The 19,717-nt window shown below is 31.1% G+C and overlaps 3 protein-coding genes across 3 annotated transcripts; 2 read left to right on the plus strand and 1 right to left on the minus strand.

Moving 5' to 3' along the window:
* Window positions 1-485: 485 nt before the first annotated feature.
* On the plus strand, window positions 486-722 carry HELRODRAFT_70803 (hypothetical protein; the record flags this gene model as incomplete). The annotated part of the gene is made up of 1 exon (XM_009032924.1): window positions 486-722. A coding segment is annotated over one exon (237 nt), but the record flags the coding sequence as incomplete, so codon positions are not given.
* Window positions 723-2,855: 2,133 nt separating this feature from the next.
* Window positions 2,856-11,720, minus strand: HELRODRAFT_189835 (hypothetical protein). Its single transcript, XM_009033030.1, has 19 exons — window positions 11,443-11,720; window positions 10,679-10,832; window positions 10,484-10,557; window positions 9,960-10,028; window positions 9,552-9,686; window positions 9,223-9,360; window positions 8,720-8,832; window positions 8,435-8,624; window positions 7,991-8,293; window positions 7,683-7,894; window positions 7,152-7,257; window positions 6,136-6,282; window positions 5,901-6,020; window positions 5,671-5,798; window positions 5,343-5,595; window positions 4,974-5,187; window positions 4,774-4,839; window positions 3,946-3,998; window positions 2,856-3,357 (listed from the first exon to the last, which is right to left on the minus strand). The coding sequence occupies exons 1-19, from the start codon at window positions 11,492-11,494 to the stop codon at window positions 3,296-3,298; spliced, it is 2,589 nt and encodes an 862-aa protein (XP_009031278.1). The 5' UTR covers window positions 11,495-11,720; the 3' UTR covers window positions 2,856-3,295.
* A 3,006-nt stretch (window positions 11,721-14,726) lies between these two features.
* HELRODRAFT_189836 (hypothetical protein) lies at window positions 14,727-19,630 on the plus strand (the record flags this gene model as incomplete). Its single annotated transcript, XM_009033031.1, has 10 exons — window positions 14,727-14,989; window positions 16,028-16,119; window positions 16,332-16,398; window positions 16,565-16,703; window positions 16,957-17,006; window positions 17,347-17,456; window positions 17,745-17,812; window positions 18,184-18,363; window positions 18,503-18,530; window positions 18,834-19,630. Exons 1-10 carry the CDS (start codon window positions 14,877-14,879, stop codon window positions 19,628-19,630), a joined length of 1,644 nt encoding a protein of 547 aa, XP_009031279.1. The 5' UTR covers window positions 14,727-14,876.
* Window positions 19,631-19,717: the final 87 nt, after the last annotated feature.

The raw sequence follows: 19,717 nt of genomic DNA on the forward strand, positions 1-19,717 counted from the left end.
ATTCTTTTAATGTTACTGATTCTTGTCTATCTTGGTTTTCTTCTTATCTCTGTAATTGTTTTTCTTCTGTTGTTCTTAATAATTCTACTTCCAACCCCTCTACTCTTACTTTTGAGGTACCTCAGGGTTCTATCCTTGGCCCTCTTCTATTTATACTCTATACTTCTGAACTACGTCGTGTTATTTATATTTTTCCACAAGTCAACTATATGATGATAGCTCTTATGCTTATACTTCTTTTCCTCCATTTAATTTCAAAAGTGTTCTTCGTTATCTATCTCTATGTCTTTCTCCAATTATCGCTTGGTCTGACTCTAGGCGTCTTAAATATAATCCTTACCTGGTTCTAAAACTCTTGATGTTTTTCACAAGTTTCGTAGTCTAAGCTTTATCTTTGATTCTAGCATTAATCTTTCTTCTCAGATTAATAGTGTTGCTATTAATGCTAGAGTTGCTTGAAGTTTTTACTTTCATCTACGTAGAATAAAAAACTTTTGCCTTTTCTTGACGATCCTACTTTTTTCCTTTTTGTTACTTCTTTAGTTTCATTCAGGATTGATTATTGTAACTTCCTCTACCGTGGTCTTCCTGATTCTACACTCTATCCAATAAGTAAAGCTTTTAAATCTGCCGCTCATCTAGTTGCTCGTGCCACTTTCTTTTCTCATTTATCTCCATATCTTGTTCTTTTGCAATGGCTACCTATAAAAAATTTAGAATAGTTTTTAAAATTTGCACATTCATGTATAAGTCTCAATCTAAATTATTTCCAAAGTACTTATCAGATATATTAATTGTACCCAAACCCCCGGTTTACGATCGTCTTCTTGTTCTTCTTAACTCGTGTTAAACACTCTTTTACTTAATCTGCATTTGCTTTTTCCGGCCCTTTTCTGTGGAACTCTCAACTTCCTTCTCTGACCACTTCTTCTTCACTTACGAAGTTCAGAGCGGATCTCAAGACCCATCTGTTTGCAAAATTTATTGAGGAGCGCAGTTAAACATCGCGGAAATAGCGCTTTATAAACTAATTAATTAATTGATTGACTGACTGACTGACCGACCGACCGACTGATTGATTAATTTGGAGTTTTCGGTAAGTTTATATTATGCTGCAGAATGAACGCGTTCAATCGTTTGTAACGAGGTTGACTTTTCGTTCGTTAATCGGCGCGGCGAATAAGGTACGCTCGAAATAATTGTGAAAGGTAGCATTTTAAAGCTGGAGATGGAGGTCTTTGTGCTTTTTATATTGTTTTTTTAATTTTGTAAAATTAAACTTCTTTTTTTTATATATTTTATTTTATTATATTTCCAAAAAATTTTGTTTCTTTTTGCAAAATTAATTTTTTTTATATTTTATTCAAAAATTTTTGTGTAAGACATTAATAATAATGCTCAAACTCAATTCAACCAATGAATTATAAACTTGAATTGAAAACAGGAATTGAACATATTTATTATAATATGATATATATCATTTATCTAATGCTAATATAATATTATAATTCTAATATAAAATATATAACCAATTTTAATTTTTACAGTTATTTATAGTTTTATACTAATCTAATATCTATATTAGACTTATTAGAGTTATTTATACTAATCTAATATATATATACATAATTTTTTATCTAATTATATTATAATATGTATAATAATCTGATATTATAACAGATTATTTTATACTACATATTTTTATATATGTCAGTGATATATAATCAATTTTAATTTTTCTTGTGGTTATACTAATTTCATTTATATTTATATAATAATAATCTAATATGTATATTCTAATTTTTTTACTTCACTTGAAAAAACATTGGCCTGTGATCGTTTGCATCATTACATATTGTTTTTAGCAGTTGAGATTTTCTTGAGGTTCCCTGCACCAATGAATGCAAAACGTCAGTGCTACTCTCTTTTCCAGTCAAATTTATATAAATTAGAATAACTACAGTAGGAATCTGTAGGGCAATATTTGTATAAAATTACATCTTGTGTTCAGTAAAGCGTATTTTTGAAAAATCTGTCAAATAAACTTCAAATTCAGTAAGGTTGAGGATGATCCAAAATCAAAAAATTTTAAATGAAACATGATTGCATAATAACATAACGTTGTTAAATTTTTATATCAGGCTCTCAGTTATATTGTAACTGGGGCAGTTGCAGCAATGGCAGGGAAAAATTGTGTGGCCATAGCTTCAGACACTCGGTTTGGAACTGAAAAATTAATGATAGCTAGTAATGTACCAAAAATATTTCAACTAAGCACCAACATTTTTGTTGGTTTTGCAGGACTTTATTCTGATGGCCAAACACTGTATGGCTAAGTTCTTTTATTGTAGATTTTTAATATTTCTGTTGTTTAAGTTTTGCTTGTTAATAAAACCAATACTAAGGATGATTTGTATATAATACACAAAACTACAACAGGCTGGAAGATATTTATTCAAGATTAAAGTATTATGAAGTGTCAACTAAAAGAATGGCAAACTGCCATTTAGTGGTGAGCCAGTTATCTGCCATGCTTTTTGAAAAAAGGTTTTTGTTACTGATTTAATAATCTTAAGTTGGAATTGAAATATTGAAAACAATATTTGTTTACAGATTGGGCAATTATATTGTGGATACAATAGTTGTGTCCTTGGAAAATAATGTGCCAATCATTATGCACTTGGATTGTTTAGGTTACCCATCATTTCAATCTGATTTTGCGGCTGCCGGAACATGCAAAAGCCAATTGTTAGGGATGTGTGAACATTTCTGGGTAAAAAACATGGTAGGTGTGATCATAATATAACAATTAATTTATTAATTTTTAGCTTTCAATTTACTAATAAAAACGTCCAGACAGAAAAAATGTTATTTGAAACAACAGCTCAAACAATGTTAAATAGCATCAACTTGGACACATATTCAGGCTGTGGAGTTGTCGTTTACACAATGTTAGTATACAAAATTTTGAATAGTCCATTTTAATTTATCAGGCAGCCCAAGTGAAACAATTCAAAAATATATCTTGACAGTAGTAATGATGGAGTTGTAAAGAGAACTGTGAAAGCAAGAATTGATTAATATCCAACAACTTTTAAGTTTTAATGAGTTATGAGGCAAGACACTTGTTTAAATTTAATTTACATTTCAAAATTAACAAAGGTATAATATTATTCATTTATATTTTATTCATCAAGCAACAAACAAATAAACACCATTTAAACAAATTGAAATTGCCTAAAAGTCTTCAAAATAAAAAAACATTTCATGTTTGATTTATTTAAACATGTTAATATCAATTAAGGGCAGTTACATTTCTTGATGTGCTACGAAATATGGAGGTAGGATCAGTTAGATCTTGTTTGTTATATTAGTATGGAATTTGAGTTTGGCAAATTTAGATGTACATCAATCGGATGTTATATGAGTTGTAAATAATATCTTAAATAATAGTCATAATGAGAACATTAATGAATAAATGAGATTATCTAATAAAGAGAATTAAGTGTAAAACATGTCAAGGAACTTAACCAAACTAAGTAGTATGTACATTGTACAAGCATTCAAAATCTTAAAATTCACAGTGCAAACATTGAAACCCTGAATTTAAAAAAAAAACAATATACAGAGTTGTTGGTCTATAATTGACAGGAATGGCATTTAAAAATATATACCTGGCAAACATTCGTTAACAAAATTGTTGGTGACTGTAAATAAGTTTGGTTATGTAACAAAATATAACAACATATTTACATAAATAAAAAAAAAATAAATGACCACAGTATTTTTTCAGTTGAAGAAGAAAATTAATGGTGTGAAAACCTTCAGACCGTACCGGAAGTAGCAATAAACCTTTTTCTAAACATGAGCTGTCGGTGTAAAAATAAGGTTCTCAATAATTTCTGGCTGTTAACATGTATATTTATTTAATGTTATTGAACAAACCTGGGTCGGGACGTTTCTTTTTGCAACTTTTGTGTGAGTGTTTTTTACTTTTGCTGGAAAAAAATTTATGGTTAATAAATTAAAAAAGCTAATTATAAAAAGAAGACAATATAAAATTGTTCAATCAATCAATCAATTAGCTTATAAAGCGCTATTTCCGCGATATTCGACTACGCTCTTCAATGAATTTTGCAAACGGATGGGTCATGAGATCCGCTCTGAACTTTATAAGTGATGGAGAAGTAGTTAGAGAAGGAGGTAGAGAGTTCCAGAGAAAATGACCAGAAAAAGCAAATTCAGATTTAGTAAAAGAGTGTTTAACACGAGTTAAGAAGAAGTGAGAACAAGAAGACGATCGTAAACCGGCGTTTAGGTTCAATTAATATATCTGATAAGTACTTAGGAAATAAGTTAGATTGAGACTTATACATAAATATGCAAATTTTAAAAATTATTTTATATTTTATAGGTAGCCAGTGCAAGAGAACAAGATATAGAGATATATGAGAAAAAAAGTGGCACGAGCAGCAGAGTTATAAGCTTTACTTAAAGGAATCATGAAGACCATAGTAGAGCGAGTTACAATAATCACTTTTAGATATGACTAACAAAGTAACATGAAGGAGAAAAGTAGGATCGTCAAGAAAAGGCAAAAGTATTTTATTCTACGTTGATGAAAGTAGAACTTTTAGCAACACTATTAATCTGAGAAGAAAGAGACATACAAGAATCAAAAATAATGTTTGATTTTGTTAAAGTTTCTTTAATTTTAGCTGATTTCTAGTATTTTTTAAAATAGATGAAAATATTAGCAAAATTTGCGCTAACTGGTTGTGTCCATTGTTTGATGAAGTCTCACTTGACTTGCTGTGAGAACCGTTACCGTTTATATTCCTTCAATACAAAAGTTAATTATATTTTTAACATGCTTCGTTTTGTTTATAAATAAATATATATACATATGTTAGAGGCAAAACAACATATGAAATTGTATATTTTTTATGTAAGAAAACTTCATTTTTACGAACTTCATTTGTAGGCATTGTTTTTCATTGGAATTGTTTCTTCTTAACTTACAGTACCTCATAAAAATTAATCTTGTAAGGCCTTTATCACAACATAAGCAAAAAGCAACATCAATTGTTGCTATAGTGACAAGAATGAAAATAACCACCAGCAATATTATAATTGCATAGTATGCTGTTGGGATTTTGTCCTTCGAGTCGTATTCTAAAAAGGAAGCTAAAGTGGACAAATTTTATCATTCAATAACAATTTAGCTGAAAATATAAATAACTATTTAATTAACAATGCAGCCAGTGTTTTACAAAGCTATCATAGCGTTATGGTTATGTTATGTTTTAATAATTTAATTAAAAACTGCAAAAATAACTTACTTTCCGTAGTCTGAAACTCGATCAATTCTGTGTAGTCTGACCAGCTAATAGCATTTTTGGCTCTCATTTTGAGAACGTAGAGGGTATGTGGTGTTAGATCAGTTATTAAGAAGTCATTTACTGTGTTCTGTGTATCGGCTTTTACCTTAATTTGTATCCAGCTATTTTGATCATCTGCATCTAAATTGGCATCATGGTTGAAATTGAACTGATATTCATTATTCCATTCGTTTGACTTGGTATTTTGTGGTGCCTGGCATTTAAATTTTCAATCAATAATTATTTTCTGTAACCGATCTAATAAAATATATAAATTAAAGCCTCTTACTTTTTTGTAAAGAAACTCATATTCTGTTATAGGCAGTCCTCCTGTTGTGTTTACTGTCCAAAAAATTCTGTAATCACGAGATCTGGCATTAATTTGATCCTGGTTGTACAGCTGTATATGTGGTGGGTCTGTAAAAAGTTGTAATTTATATATACATACTTGTCAAAATATCTATTAGAAATGGCATTCTCGAATAAAAGATCATACTAATTATTCGCAGTTCAACTTACTTATTCCCGAGGTCTGGGCCCTAAAGTATGTGGGAGCGCCTATTCCAACATCATTCTTTGATTTTATTGTTAGCAGATGCATGGTGTTAGGCTGCAGATTCGAAACTCTCAGCTCATTTTCTGAGTTCAAAGATTTATGATAAAATATAGATTTGTTACATTTAAAAAACAGTTGTCAAAGTTTGAAGAAAACCAGATTGTCTATTAAAAACATCTAATGGATAGAATTACTTACCCAATCCATACTCGTAAGTTTTGTCCTGATTCTGAACTATGTAACCAATAATTGGCATGCCACCTGTTTCCTCCGATGGTTGAACAGCCAGCCAAATATCAGTTGACTGTGCACGTAACAGTCTCACCGAGGGAGAATCTGGTATAGCTGGAGATTTATTTCATTTATTTTTACAGGCAAGATAAATAATTTACTTTAGTTTTACATAATTTTAGTCGTGATGTTTGCAGCCATAAGCTTCATTTCTGCTACCAAACTTTTCTTCTTATCTAATTTATGTTAACATTTCTTAAATTTCTTTCAACCGCTGTAACCAGTTCAGTAGCGGACTTCAGTAGCGGATCTAGACAACTTTGACGGGGGGATTTTAAAAGTTTTTATGGGAGGGGCCAAAATTTTTTTTAGGGAGGAGCCAAGATTTGTGGTAGTGTGGCTGACGATCTTTTTTGCTTCTCACGTCCAATATTTGATCGATTTTTTACGTAAAATGGTCCTTTTTCGGACTTTTATTAAAAAACTACTTACAACGAAGGGGAGTCGGACCCCTCTTAGATCCACCACTGTTAGATTTCTTTTTTTCTGTTTTATATGTTACGGTTTATATTTCAATCATTTTCTCTTTATATCAAAATTTTAAAATTATCTTAACCTGATGTGAATGTGACATTTTACTTCAGTAATTAACAATCAACCTTTATATAATAGTTTCTAAATTCAGTGGCATCTTTGTTATATCAGTCAGGTTGTTGCATCTCTATTCTTTAACTATCGACTAACTCCAATTCCTACCTCAATCAAAAATTCCACACACATGGCGTTTAATACTACCTCTGCTTTTTAATATTTATCCATTCGTTTTATTACATGTAAATATTAGAGATACAGTAAATAATAAATTTGGCCTCCAATTTTTAACATTTTAATGATTTACTTTTCGATGCATTTCAAGCAGATATTTCGCGCACTTTTAATTAATAAGTATAGATATTTAAACTAAATATGAGATGAAAACTAACTTGCTCTTTTCAAGTGAATAACAAATGAATCATTTCCAAATATATTAGACACTGCACACTGATATGATTCATATATCCAGGCCTGATCATTCTCTCTCACGTGAATCTTCAAAAATAAAGTACATTGTTTACTATCATTACTATGTTGAAATATCAAAATCAAGTTCGTAATAGGAATAATTCGCAAATTTTAATAAGATTCATGTATTAATCTATTGTAGTATTAATCATTTTGTAGCATTAACTACTTTGTGTGGACAATTAGAGGTTCAATAAGTCTATACAGAATATTTGTCTAAAAGTTCAAAAAAAATTTAGACCACAAATTTCTTTTTATTCGTCTAATTTGCATTTTAACATTGGGTTATTTAAATTTCAATTCATTATTCAGTACAATTTTAAAAATTTATAATTCTAAATGCACTAATAAATACATTGCAATGAAACAAGCAGTTTCAAGAGGCAGTTTCAATCTAAATAGAACCGCACACGTCTATGTTCACGAGGTTAAATATGTTTAAATAAACGAACTTGTAAACTTGTGTAGTTATGACCAACAAAAACAGTAAATGAAGCGTTGTTCTTTATGACATCTCCACTTTTGTGCTGCTTCCAAATGGCAGTTGGTTCAGGTTGGGATTTGAAATGACACGTGATGTTCTTCGTCACGTCAGGCCACACGTAAGCCTCATTGGGCGTGGAGGATCGCACAATAAAGGGGGCATCTGAATTATTAACAATAACTTGATGACAGCCGCAAATACAAGTTTGAATATGGATCAATGTAATTTTAATGGAAATAATTTGATGAATATAAATTAAAGTGAGAGATCACATACGCTCCACGATAAGAGTTGCATTTTTAACATCTTTCCCGACTCTGTTTTGAGCTACGCACGAATATATTCCTGCATCTTCGGGCTGAATGTTGACGATTGACATCAAGAAAACATTTTTCTTTGGTATGGTGAACCTGCTTCTCAAACCGTCGAATCTACTGTTCAACGTGTACCTCCATTTCAAAGCACCATTAAAATAAATTGAAACATCGTTATCAGGATCACCATCGGTCAGACATTCCATCGTCGCATTTCCACCTGACCTCACGCTTATGCTGGAGAAGTGCGTTATCTCGGCCGGAACTGAAATGCAATAGGATCGTGAAAAAATTTTTAGCCGTGCATAATTCAATGATAGTTATGATCAAATTATAAAGGGAAAGCAGAATAATCATTAGATTAATCATTTAATCAACAAGCACATGAAACAATAATTCTTTCTACTTAATATTTTTAGAAATGCATCATCTGAATGATCTCTGCCTGCATCATTGTGCGCTTTGCATTTGTAACATGTTTCATCATGTTTGGACAGAGAATTGATCGTCATTTTGTTGTTTTCTATTTTTATGTTCGGTGAGTTATTGCTGTTTATAGCTGCATACAGTGTTGTGTTATCCGCATTCGTTATCTCCTGGTATAACATTGACAATTAGAATACTTAAATTCGTATGTAATTATAATTGTTATATGCAAACAATAAAATTAAATTAAAATAACATTGCAAACCTTATAAAAGCTGAAAATTGGTTCTGGGAACCCTTTTGCATTGCAAACGAAAGTGATTGACTGCCCAACCAATGCTTCTACTTTTGTGAACCAATTCAATATTTTAGGTGGAGCTATAATTATTATGTCATAAAATAATTAAGATTTGCAACTGTTCATTTATTTTCATCTTATTTTAATTTTATTGTTTTCAATTTTTACTATTTTAATCTAATCAGATTTAATTTAATCTTATTAAGCGACGGAATATGTATTAGCTGAAGCACGTGGGTGGGTTCAACTGCAAACTCGCGCGTAATGTGTGTGATGCGTTGGTTGGCGTGTATTTGCATGCACTGTTTGTTTGTCGTTGGTACCTCAGAGAAATATTAATATTGTTACAAATAGATAAATAAATAAGCAGGTAGATAGATAAACAAATTGTAATCTAACATCAAAATATTAATAAATTATTAATTTTGTTCTGTCCATTAACTGAAAAAATGTTCAGCTACCCAGCTAACCATAAATTTCCACGTTGATTGTCCTTAATTCAAATTTGCCTAGTTGGCTTACTTCAGCGGTACACGTGTATGTTCCTTTGTCACCTTCATCAACATTCTTCACCTTCAAACCTTCGGCTACTTTTTCGTACTTTGCACCTGGGCGTGATAAAATGTTATCAAATAAAATGAACTTGACAATAAACTGCTGTGGATTAAAATTGTTAGTAGTAAAAAGGCCACAAATTAATTTCAATGTTATAATCAAAAGATGGCAAAATTTCATTAAAACTTATAATGTAGAAGTAGGGTATAGGAAGAAATGAAGAAACTCAGATTGTGAGGCTAACCATATTGGAGTCTCCTGTCCATAAACTTCCACTCGACGGTGGGCATCGGGTCTCCACTGACGATGCAGGAAAGGGTGGACGTCGTGTTGATGACCAGATGTTGTTTCGCAGGGGCCACATCAAAAGTTATGTCCTCTGTCAAGGCGTGGTGTTTAGGTAGTTCAATTTTGACGGTTTAAAATTATTTTTAATGTGTTTTTTGGTTACTTTGAATTAATTTAAACAAATAATGATTTGGAAATTTTTTATTCACACTATTTATTGAAAATATAAAAATATAGGAGTAAAATTTTAACCAGAAGATAATGAAAGTAATCAATATAATAAATATTATATTATAAACTGATAACAAATATAAATATTAACAGCGTTAAATTTTGCATTAAAGTAATTTAAATGAACTCTTACTGAATACTCTTAGTTTAATTGACTTTTTCTCTATTCTCCCAGATATATTTCCAATGCAGTAATAAGTGCCTAATTTATAAAATAAATTTACTTTTATTATTATTTAAAAATTTTAAAAGATCTAGTGACATCTATATTGCTAAAAAGCAGTAGTTTTATATTTAAATGGTCGTCAAAAACGTTGCTTTGCCAAAAAGATTTGAAAATTTTTTGTTACTGCGTGAGTGCGTTGAACAGATTTTTTGGGCAATGCCCATCTTGCTGGCATGAAGTCGGAAATTGTTACTTTGAGAGGTCAGTGGCCAATTAAATATTGTAATCATTATAGAATGAGGTTCCATCTAAATTTGGTTAGCAGCGACTTTTTTGCTAACTTTTAAAAAATTATCTCAACTTTTGACCCTTAACCCTTAATGATTATATAATAAATATAATATTATTATATATTTAAATTATATATTAATATGTTTTGTTTGAAAAATTAATATATTATTCAAAATTCCAACTAGAAAAAATCCCTAAACCTGCATCTGGAACAATTATGTTGAGGATATGCAGTTTTATAGTTTTGGGGTCTACAGTTTCAACTGCTAGTCTGCTAAATTTTTAACATTTCGATTTTGTTATTATCTATTTATTAATTAATTCAATGCATTGTATTGAAGATTAAGAAAAATTCTTTTGAGTATTTGATCGTGTTCATTTCATCAGTTACCAACCTTGAACCGTCAGTCTCGTTGACGGCATTAGCATTCTTATCAACCCACTTCAAGTTGGATGCAGTGTGCGATGAACATGTGAGCAGGATTGACGATCCAACTGGTTTCGAGATTTCCGATTCTTGTGGTTGAATAATCAGATCTGAATGACATCCTGCAAAACAATTTATCATGTTTGTACGTCTTTATACAGTAGGTACTGCTAATATTAAAAATAGCAAACGTGTTCTTGGGATTAATTCTTTTGACACATCAAAATTAAGCAACAAGTATTCGTTCTCAGTCATGTAACGCAAATTTTATTAGTTTACACAGTTTACACCACAAACACTCGCAAACAAATCTGATGAAAATAGTCTCTGATCGACACACTTTCAGTAACTACTTAACAATTTTTTTACAGAACAATCAACGTGAATGTACGCGAACATTTACAAATTGTGTGATGGGAATTAAAAAATTTCGCCGGTAATCGTAATGAAAAGAAAAAATGAATAAAGGCCGTTCTTGCTCTTGACGATATTAAATCTGTTATAATAAGTAAGATGAAATGAAGTGAAATACCATGCGACAGTTTTTAATAAATCATTGCCTGTCTAATCGAATTTAATCTAATTTTCTAAGAATTTTATACCAAATCATTTGATTTGTCTGTAGTTCGATATTTATCGTATTTCGTACGAAATAAATTTTTAAAATTAATCATTTTTCCAACAAATAACAAATTTTTTGGGAAACACTTAAAGCAAACTATAAAAAATAACCTATCAAAAGATATGCTGTCACGAGAGAAGTTGTTGAGATGAAGAAATTCATTTTTTCTTATTTCATTCTGTTGTGATTGTGACTCAGACACGTCGAGTTCAGACAGCTATGTATGAATGTTGGAGTAATGAAACAACTTCACGAATTTGTGTTGCAATTTACTCCCCGCTAACAAATGAATTATAAATTAAAAAGACACGCGTGTATTAACAGTTAACGAGCACAATAGATTTTTTGATTTTAAACCGTAATTATGCGAATGATGTATTACTATTAGTTAGGCAATGAACGGCCGTTATAATATTTATTAACTGAACAGTTGGTAGTTTTATCAATGAACAAACGTGCTCTCTAATGCAATTACATATGCATATAATATAAACGCATATGCAAATACATCACACAATATAAAAGCGAACGTATATACTATACATAGTATATAGTGTGCGTATGTATATGTAATATATATGTATATAAATATAGAAACGATGATGTCAGAACTATTTCGTCTTGTCTCAGCAACCAGAACAGAACGTGGGCGTGTCTATTATTCCTCTGTTTCTTCTAACATCTACGGAGTCACACAATAAAACTCATCTTTAAATATTTTCTTTTCTTGTTTTATAAGCTATAGCTATATTTTATAAAATAATAAAATTTGTACTTTATACTATTTTATATTCTAGTTAACGTTAACCTTTTGTTTTTATTTATAAATTTAACATTCATAAAATCAGAATGCAATTGAACGAATTATTTTTGATAAAAAAATATTCTAACACAAACGCTTTATTTAAAATCGTCAATTCATTTCTATGAGTTCATAAATTTAAAAAAATCATGTGTATGTGACGCAAAATATTTCCTAAATTAAAATTGTCGCTTGCGTGTTCACGTGCAATTCAGGCATGCCTGTCTGTTTTTTGTGTCGTTGAAGACGTGTGCTGATGTGTGCGTGTGTGGATGGTACATCCAGGATTCTTTTTGCAGAGCGGCGGGGGGGCTCCGCGAACAAAGCTTCCGCACAGATGCCTTGTACACACGCACACAAATGTTGATTGTTGTTGCGTGAAAAAGCAACAGGAAGATAATTATAAAAATTTAATGTACTTCAAATAAACAACGCTAACACGCACGCTTGCACGACTCAAAAACACCTGCAACAATATTGGCGACAACTGTGATAGAAGCCAAATCAAATAGCAATTATAACAGGATCATCGTAATATTAACAATGATAATAATAATAATAAATGATGATAATAATAATAGTCAATGAAAGCTAATAATATCTACATCAAATATTATTGTTGACACTGTTGCTATATCAGTCAGTAAGGTACGTAGGAGTAGGAGCGGAGTGCCTTGTTGAAAACAATTGTTTTGTAATAGGCAGACGACTACCTGTTTTTAATGCAATTCTATTCAAATAAATACTAGGTCATATGTACCTCGAACGTGTGATGTTGTTATTGCGTGTGTATGTGTGCACTGTGGATAAACATAGCCAACATGAAAATGTAAAATAATGCGTCGTGAGAAGCACATTAGATGGGGTAGGAAGATATCATCAGTGCCATCAGCAAGTAACGAACCACAGGTACGCTACACCAGTCTGCTGCTGCGATTGCGTGATTGAAAATTTGCAGAAAATCTAAAAAGTTAAGTGCAGTTTACAGCGTAAAAAGGACAAGTTTTGATTGAATGTGTATTTAAGAAAATAATAAAAAACTAAATCGAGCTAATGTTATTATAAGATTTAATGAGCAAGATCTAGAGCCACCATGTAGGTATAAAGTCCATGGTATAAAGGGTTAATACAACTTGAATTCAAATAAACTTTTTTCAAGCCTAAACTAAAACTACAACAAACTAAATTTCAAGAGTGTGATTGAGAGTTTTTGCTTATCCAATTTGTCTTTTGTTTAATGAAAATAATATATCAATATCAATCGTTATTACATTATTACGTAAAATTTTGTTCCATCAAAATCAGCATTATAAAATTATTAATCATTATTCACGGTCAATATATTTTTAACGTCAATAAAATTTAAAGTTGAATTCTGCTGACTGAGTTTAGCAGGTAGCCTATAGTAGGTATTTCAGCTCTCGTCAATTGCGCCGTTCATAATATAAACAATTTTGTTTTCTGCAAAAAAGTCAACATCACTGACGCTAATCGATTCTGTGGCCATTTTTTGGCACGGATAGTTTTTTCATCATTTAACATTTTAAGCCAAACACTTAAAAAAAGCTTAAAAGTTCATTACACTCTTCCCAGGTTCAGAGGAATCAGCAGCAAACAAACATCGTATATGAATACATGCTAAACGACGCATCAAACATGAAGCATGCGATAGGTGGGAGTATTTGGTCATGTTCGAACCCGGTTACGACATAACACTGCGAAACCGTGAGATTTAACCACTAGGATATCACATGAAAACAATTTGTAAGCATAGCCTAAAAACAGTCTACATTTTTTAATATTCTCCAATATGTTGGCTACTTATCTAGTTGAGAAAACCTGTTCTATTTGTAACGATTTCCACGAGCCATGATTCTTATGTTTGATTGATAAAAGCCGTTGAGCAATTTAAACAAACCAATTCTCTATTCCTCTTTGTTTGCCAGTCCTATATCGGGTTTTTTTTCCTTCCATCTTAACCTTTGCCTTCATATCAACTCTTGCTTAAAATAACTATTTTGCATTTGTAAGTAATAATTAACTAATTTGAAATATTTTTCAGCAAATTTATCTTTAAAACCCCAATATTCTGATTTGATTCAATACATAGGGTTGTGCTCATTGCGTTATAGACATTTCATTAGCTGCTTTGGCTTTTAACTCTACATTTTTAAATGAATCTTTTCTTAAAAATAATTATATATGTATTAAATTTTATAGCCTCATTCATTATGATTAAACCATGTTGTAGTTGAGTTGATGACGGCTAAGTTTTTATCTAAATTAACGGTTTAGCCATCTTATTTCTAATTCATTTTTTGTGACCTAGGCTTTAACCCACTTTATCCTCATTTTATTTTAAACAATAAAAATTTTCAGTTTTATTATGTAAATGTGTTTAACAATAATTTGTATAAGGTGTATAAATATTTCATTTAATAAATTCATTTGTATATAATATATATGCCATATAACTATAATATATACAATATAACTATTAATGATGTTAGTTGGTGATGTTGTCTTATGGGGGTCTTATGTTTCTCGTTTAAAAGAATTTGGCATTTTCACAGCTGTGGCATTTTCCGCGCCATAGCAACAAGCGCCTTTAAAATCGAATGCACGTATTATTAATTTATCTCGTTAAATTTAATTAATTCGTAAGTTCGTGTGTTTGCTAGTCTTTCGTAAATGAAGCTGTAGTTTTTAAATATTTTTAAGAACAAAAACTGCTGAAAGAAAATGCCCTCAAAATTAAAGTTTCGACTGATAGAAGCATCAAGCGAAGAGAGAGGTTTTGAAGCCAAATCACTGAATTTCCAATCACCGTTCAGCAATGGATGGAAATCTTCAAAGTATTTTTTTAAATTTTTAGATGAAACAATTTACACTTTTATGATTTAACATTTGTATTATTCAAAAATTCAAAATTGAGACAAGAAGCTAGAGAGTGATCATTGCCCTCTTTACTGTGGTTAAAAGTTGTTATGATGACTATGCTGCCTTGTCTTTTGTCTCTAATTACAATTATAAAAAAAACAAAACTCAAAATTGTTTAATTCACAATCACCATTTTGTATTTTTAATTGTTAGTGTTGTCAGTTGCTCAGCGTAATCACCAAAATCATTGTGTATGTATGTAGGCTATAAGAACTCATCAAGTCTTCATCAAAGTTCCTAATCAAATAAATTAATATATTTAAATATGTATTTAGTTGCACAAGAGAAAACTGCATGAAAAACATTATTTCAAATTATTCCTACAATGTGCAGCTTATAGCCAACCTGGCGGTTCCTAGATTTAAACTTTTCTAGACATTTCCATATATTGTAGACATCATAGTCCAGTCATAAATTTTCTGAGTAAGCCTAGAGCTTGGGGCTCTGTCATTACTTTAGTTTTGTTCATGTTTTCCCATAATGATTTGGTTAAATCATTCTTGTTACTAAATATTAAAAAATATTCAATCGACTAATGTTTATTCGTGCACATTCAAAATTACAAGTAAACAAGTTACTTTTTCAGAAATGAATAAAGCAGATAAAATAATGACATATAAACTGTTGCTTACATATCTCAAAAGCTTACTTTTTGCAACATTGTTTGCTTTGAATACACACAAAAAAAAGATCTCTATTTTGACTACCTGTAATATCTTGTAAAATTCTAAGGAAATTGATTTTAGTAAATAACTCTGTTCATAGTAATTACTAATGCTTAAAGAGACGATGCAAGAATGATACAACTGAGCCACAAATCCTTTTGTTGCATGTCAAACCTAGTTTATTGTCATATTCCATTAAACATTTCATACTTTCACTTGCTGCTGTTTCTAAACAATGAACATTGCAATACAATTGTAACAAATCCTACGTAATTTGATTATTTTTAGGAGCTGCTCCTACCCCCAACAACTCGTCCTGCAGTTGGAAAATCGATCAAATGTAAGGAAGATACAGATCATGGTTCATCACCAGCTCATTCGTTAGTTCATGTTCACATATCTTCTTGTAAATGCAGCTGTATGTATTTGGTTGCATTTCTTCTTAATGGTAAATACTCAGAAAATTGGTTTCCATCTTTAATAAAAATTTAACTTTTATTTTAACAAACAGAATTCATTTTGGATTCATTCTTAAAAAAAACCCTGCTTGATAAAAATTATAAAACTAAAGAAATGATTTCATGTTAACCAGCTGAGATCATAGAGATATGTGCAGTGGATGCAAGAGGAGCTGGCAATCCCGTCGTCCAATGTTTAGGGTTTGTTTCCATCAACCGAATTCATAAGCTACTTCATTTTGCAACAATCTTTCTTCTATTGATATAACGATACAATTGATTTTTTTCATTTTAATCATTAATTTTTTTTAGATTTAAATAGAATTTCTCTAACAAAATGAGTAACAAGCTTATTGGATTTCACCAGACATGTTAGGTGTATGGATAGCCAGCAAAACTCATACAAATCAAGAGAGATGAAATCCATCTATGTTGATGTAACTATTTCTTGTATTATCCTAAACTTGCATAGAAACTTCACCAATCCTTCAAATCCTCACAATCAGGTCGGTCTTCCAAGCTCATTATGAGATAGATGAGTTTTTGTGGTTGTTAACATCCTTATTAATAAACATTTTAATTTTTTTTAATTTGTGCCAACAAGTCAGTGAAATGAGTTGGCATGATAGCATGCACCAAGTGATTGTTGTTTGTTTCAGTTGCTATGCCTCATCTCCATTCTGAAAAATTTCTTTTCTACTTTCATTTGTTAACCGTTCATATGTTAACTTTTGCAATGCAAATACATCATCACATCAGGTGTCCATCGTGGCCATCAATCTGCTTGGTCATTGTCCTCCAAGCCAAAAGTTTGCTAGCTTTTTGACATCTTTCAACTCAAATTATTTTTCCTGACAACGTTGTCATCAGAATCAATCATGAGTGCATTTTTGCAGGGTTAAAGTCTGCCATCATTTAATTCCTCAGATGATTTCCTTATCATCATCATCATCATTCTTTTATCTTAATTTTCATGTTCTGTAAATCAGTTTGATCATGATCATTTTGTGTGATGTTCTACACCTTCTCTACATTTCACTGTTATCATTTTACCAGCTTGTGCATATTATTATGAAATAAAATGTACCATTTTCATTAAGTAAAACTGAGCTTATCTGGTTTAATATGTACATGAAATTTTGTTTCAAGTGGAGATCAGTCGTACTCGCCCCTGGACAGCTTGGAGTACCTAATGACCAACGACCATCAGATCATCCAAATTATTTGCTCTCTCAGGAAGAAGATTCAGTATTTAAAAGGTCATTCATTTGTTTTTTGCTAATTTTTGTAGGTTTATTTCATGTCAAAAATTCAAATTAGTCGCTAATAATTTAAGCTTTTTTTTTTTTAAATTTTTCATAGCTGAATGTTCTGAATGAAGGAAACCTACCATTAAAATAGATAAATTATGTTTTTTTATGGTTCCTCATTCACAGTTAATATTCCACATCTCTGTATTTAGGATTTTTGACCTATAAAATAAGTTAAATGTTTCGGTTTTGGTCATTGATAGTAATTTAACGTCTTCAATAATATTTGTTGAACAGTTAAGAATGACGTCATGGACAGCACTGAAATCGATTCAACTTGCTCCTCAATAATCAAGTTGGAAGAAGTAAGGCATTTATGATCTGGCCTATTTAAATTATTTTACTTTATTGTGTTGTATTGTTAAGAAGGTAAGTTTCATTTAGTCTAGAGAATTATTCAAACTTTATTTATGTAATGTTTCATTATTTTCCCTACTATCATTTGGAGAATAGTTGATGTAATTTGTTCTTTCACTTCTCTAAAAAACTGCCCTGTGTTTGGACAGTTGCTATTCGGCTGAGTCATTCCTAACATTCAATATAATTGCACACTGGAAACTTTCCACTGATTGGATTGGACGATTTTAATTTGTCTGGCTTGAGAGTTATTTCAGACCCAATAATTTTTATTTTGATGAAGCATTTCATTCTTCAACTAATAAATCAACGAACACAGGTAAGCAAGCAGTTGGTTTCTATGGAGTTGAGGAAGATGAAGATGCTTGATGCTGCCGATAATGTGGGAGCCCAGCTGGTGAAACGAAAGATGGACCAGCTGAGATTGAAAACATACGAGGATCTGCATCTCAGGCGTGTCATTGAAAGGGAGATTGCACAAGAAGAGGACGACGATGATGTTAGCATTTATTGAAATATATTGTACCTGTTATTTGATCACAATCACTCTTAATATTGCTTCATTTGTATCACTTTAGTTTTATTTACATTTTATTTATTTATCACATTTATATTTAGTTATTTATTTTATTTTACAGTTTTGCAATTCAGTCTCCATTCAAATAGGTAATTTGGTCTGCTTTGTAATAAATTGTTAAATTTGTTTATGCTGAATATTCCTTATTCTTAACATTTAAACGTGTAAATAAATTACTGGATGTGGTAAGAAAGATTCGTCAAATGTAAAATTGCATGGCATTTCATCAAACTGCTTCACGAATTTTGCAACTGGTTCGTCTAAAATTTAAAACTGCCTGTCTAATTTGAAGATGTAATTTGTCGTGCTTATTTATGATCTTTCATTAGGTTAAAAACAATAAATTTTTTCTTCTTTCATTCGTTAACAATAATAGTATTTTTAAATTTCAGTTCCTTATGAGGAATCCAATTTCAGACTGAAAAATGTGAAAACTGGCTCAGAGCTGAGAACAACAGTTGGCGATGGTAACGACGTAATGAAGCATGACAGTGATGTTGAGATAGAGGACAGCAACTTAACAAGCAATCAAATTCCAGATAAAAAAGGTGAGGACAAAAAATCTGAGAAGGCTAAACTTCATAAAACATACAACATTTCTAAACAACGTGGTCTTATTGATGATGTCCATAAGACAAAAAATATTTTCAAAAACAATGAAAATAATGAAGACGCTAATTTCAACATGATGAGTTTGGCGAACCTGCTGCCCAACAACGTTTATGCGAGTGCCAAAAAATATCCTGATGATTATGGAGGTGTCAGTTTAAATATGAACCCTGAGATGCACTCCAGCAATGACAACCTGGTAGTTAGTGGTGGAGGTGGACGGTTACCATCTAAATCTCCCAAAGAACTCAAAACTCAGCCAGATGATCACAGCAAGTCCATCATTAGAACGTCCAAGAAAAATAAAAATTCACCTCAAAGCAAGAAATCAACGCGGCGGTCCTCTTTTACTATAAATAAGAATGAAAATGATGATGGCGATAAGATGAAGATGAGTGAGGAAGAGGGCAGCAAAACGAGGAACATAACTGACAATTCAGATTTAAAGAATCAAAAGCTCTCTGTTCGCATGGAGGGCAAGGGCTACATTGCAGCTCCTGTTGAAACGAGTGCGTATGCTTCTTACGAAGACCGTCCACTGCCTACTCATCGAAACAAAATGTTGGTTTTTTTTATCTAATTTAAATAATTATGTTTTACTTGCCTGGTAGAATATTATATGTTGATGTGCATAGGTCGATGATAGACTATATATTGGTAAGGGCCA

The sequence above is a fragment of the Helobdella robusta genome, assembly GCF_000326865.2.
Source record: "Helobdella robusta unplaced genomic scaffold HELROscaffold_9, whole genome shotgun sequence".
NCBI classification, from domain to species: domain Eukaryota; kingdom Metazoa; phylum Annelida; class Clitellata; order Rhynchobdellida; family Glossiphoniidae; genus Helobdella; species Helobdella robusta.

Bases quoted from the DNA above. Each gene is read 5' to 3' on its own strand.
- HELRODRAFT_189835 (XM_009033030.1), bottom strand. From the start codon at position 11,494: ATGAATTTCTTCATCTCAACAACTTCTCTCGTGACAGCATATCTTTTG. The intron at 8,625-8,719 runs GTTTGCAATGTT...ATGTTATACCAG, and splicing joins CAATTTTCAGCTTTTATAAG to GAGATAACGAATGCGGATAA. The intron at 6,021-6,135 runs GTAAGTAATTCT...CTTTGAACTCAG, and splicing joins AACTTACGAGTATGGATTGG to AAAATGAGCTGAGAGTTTCG.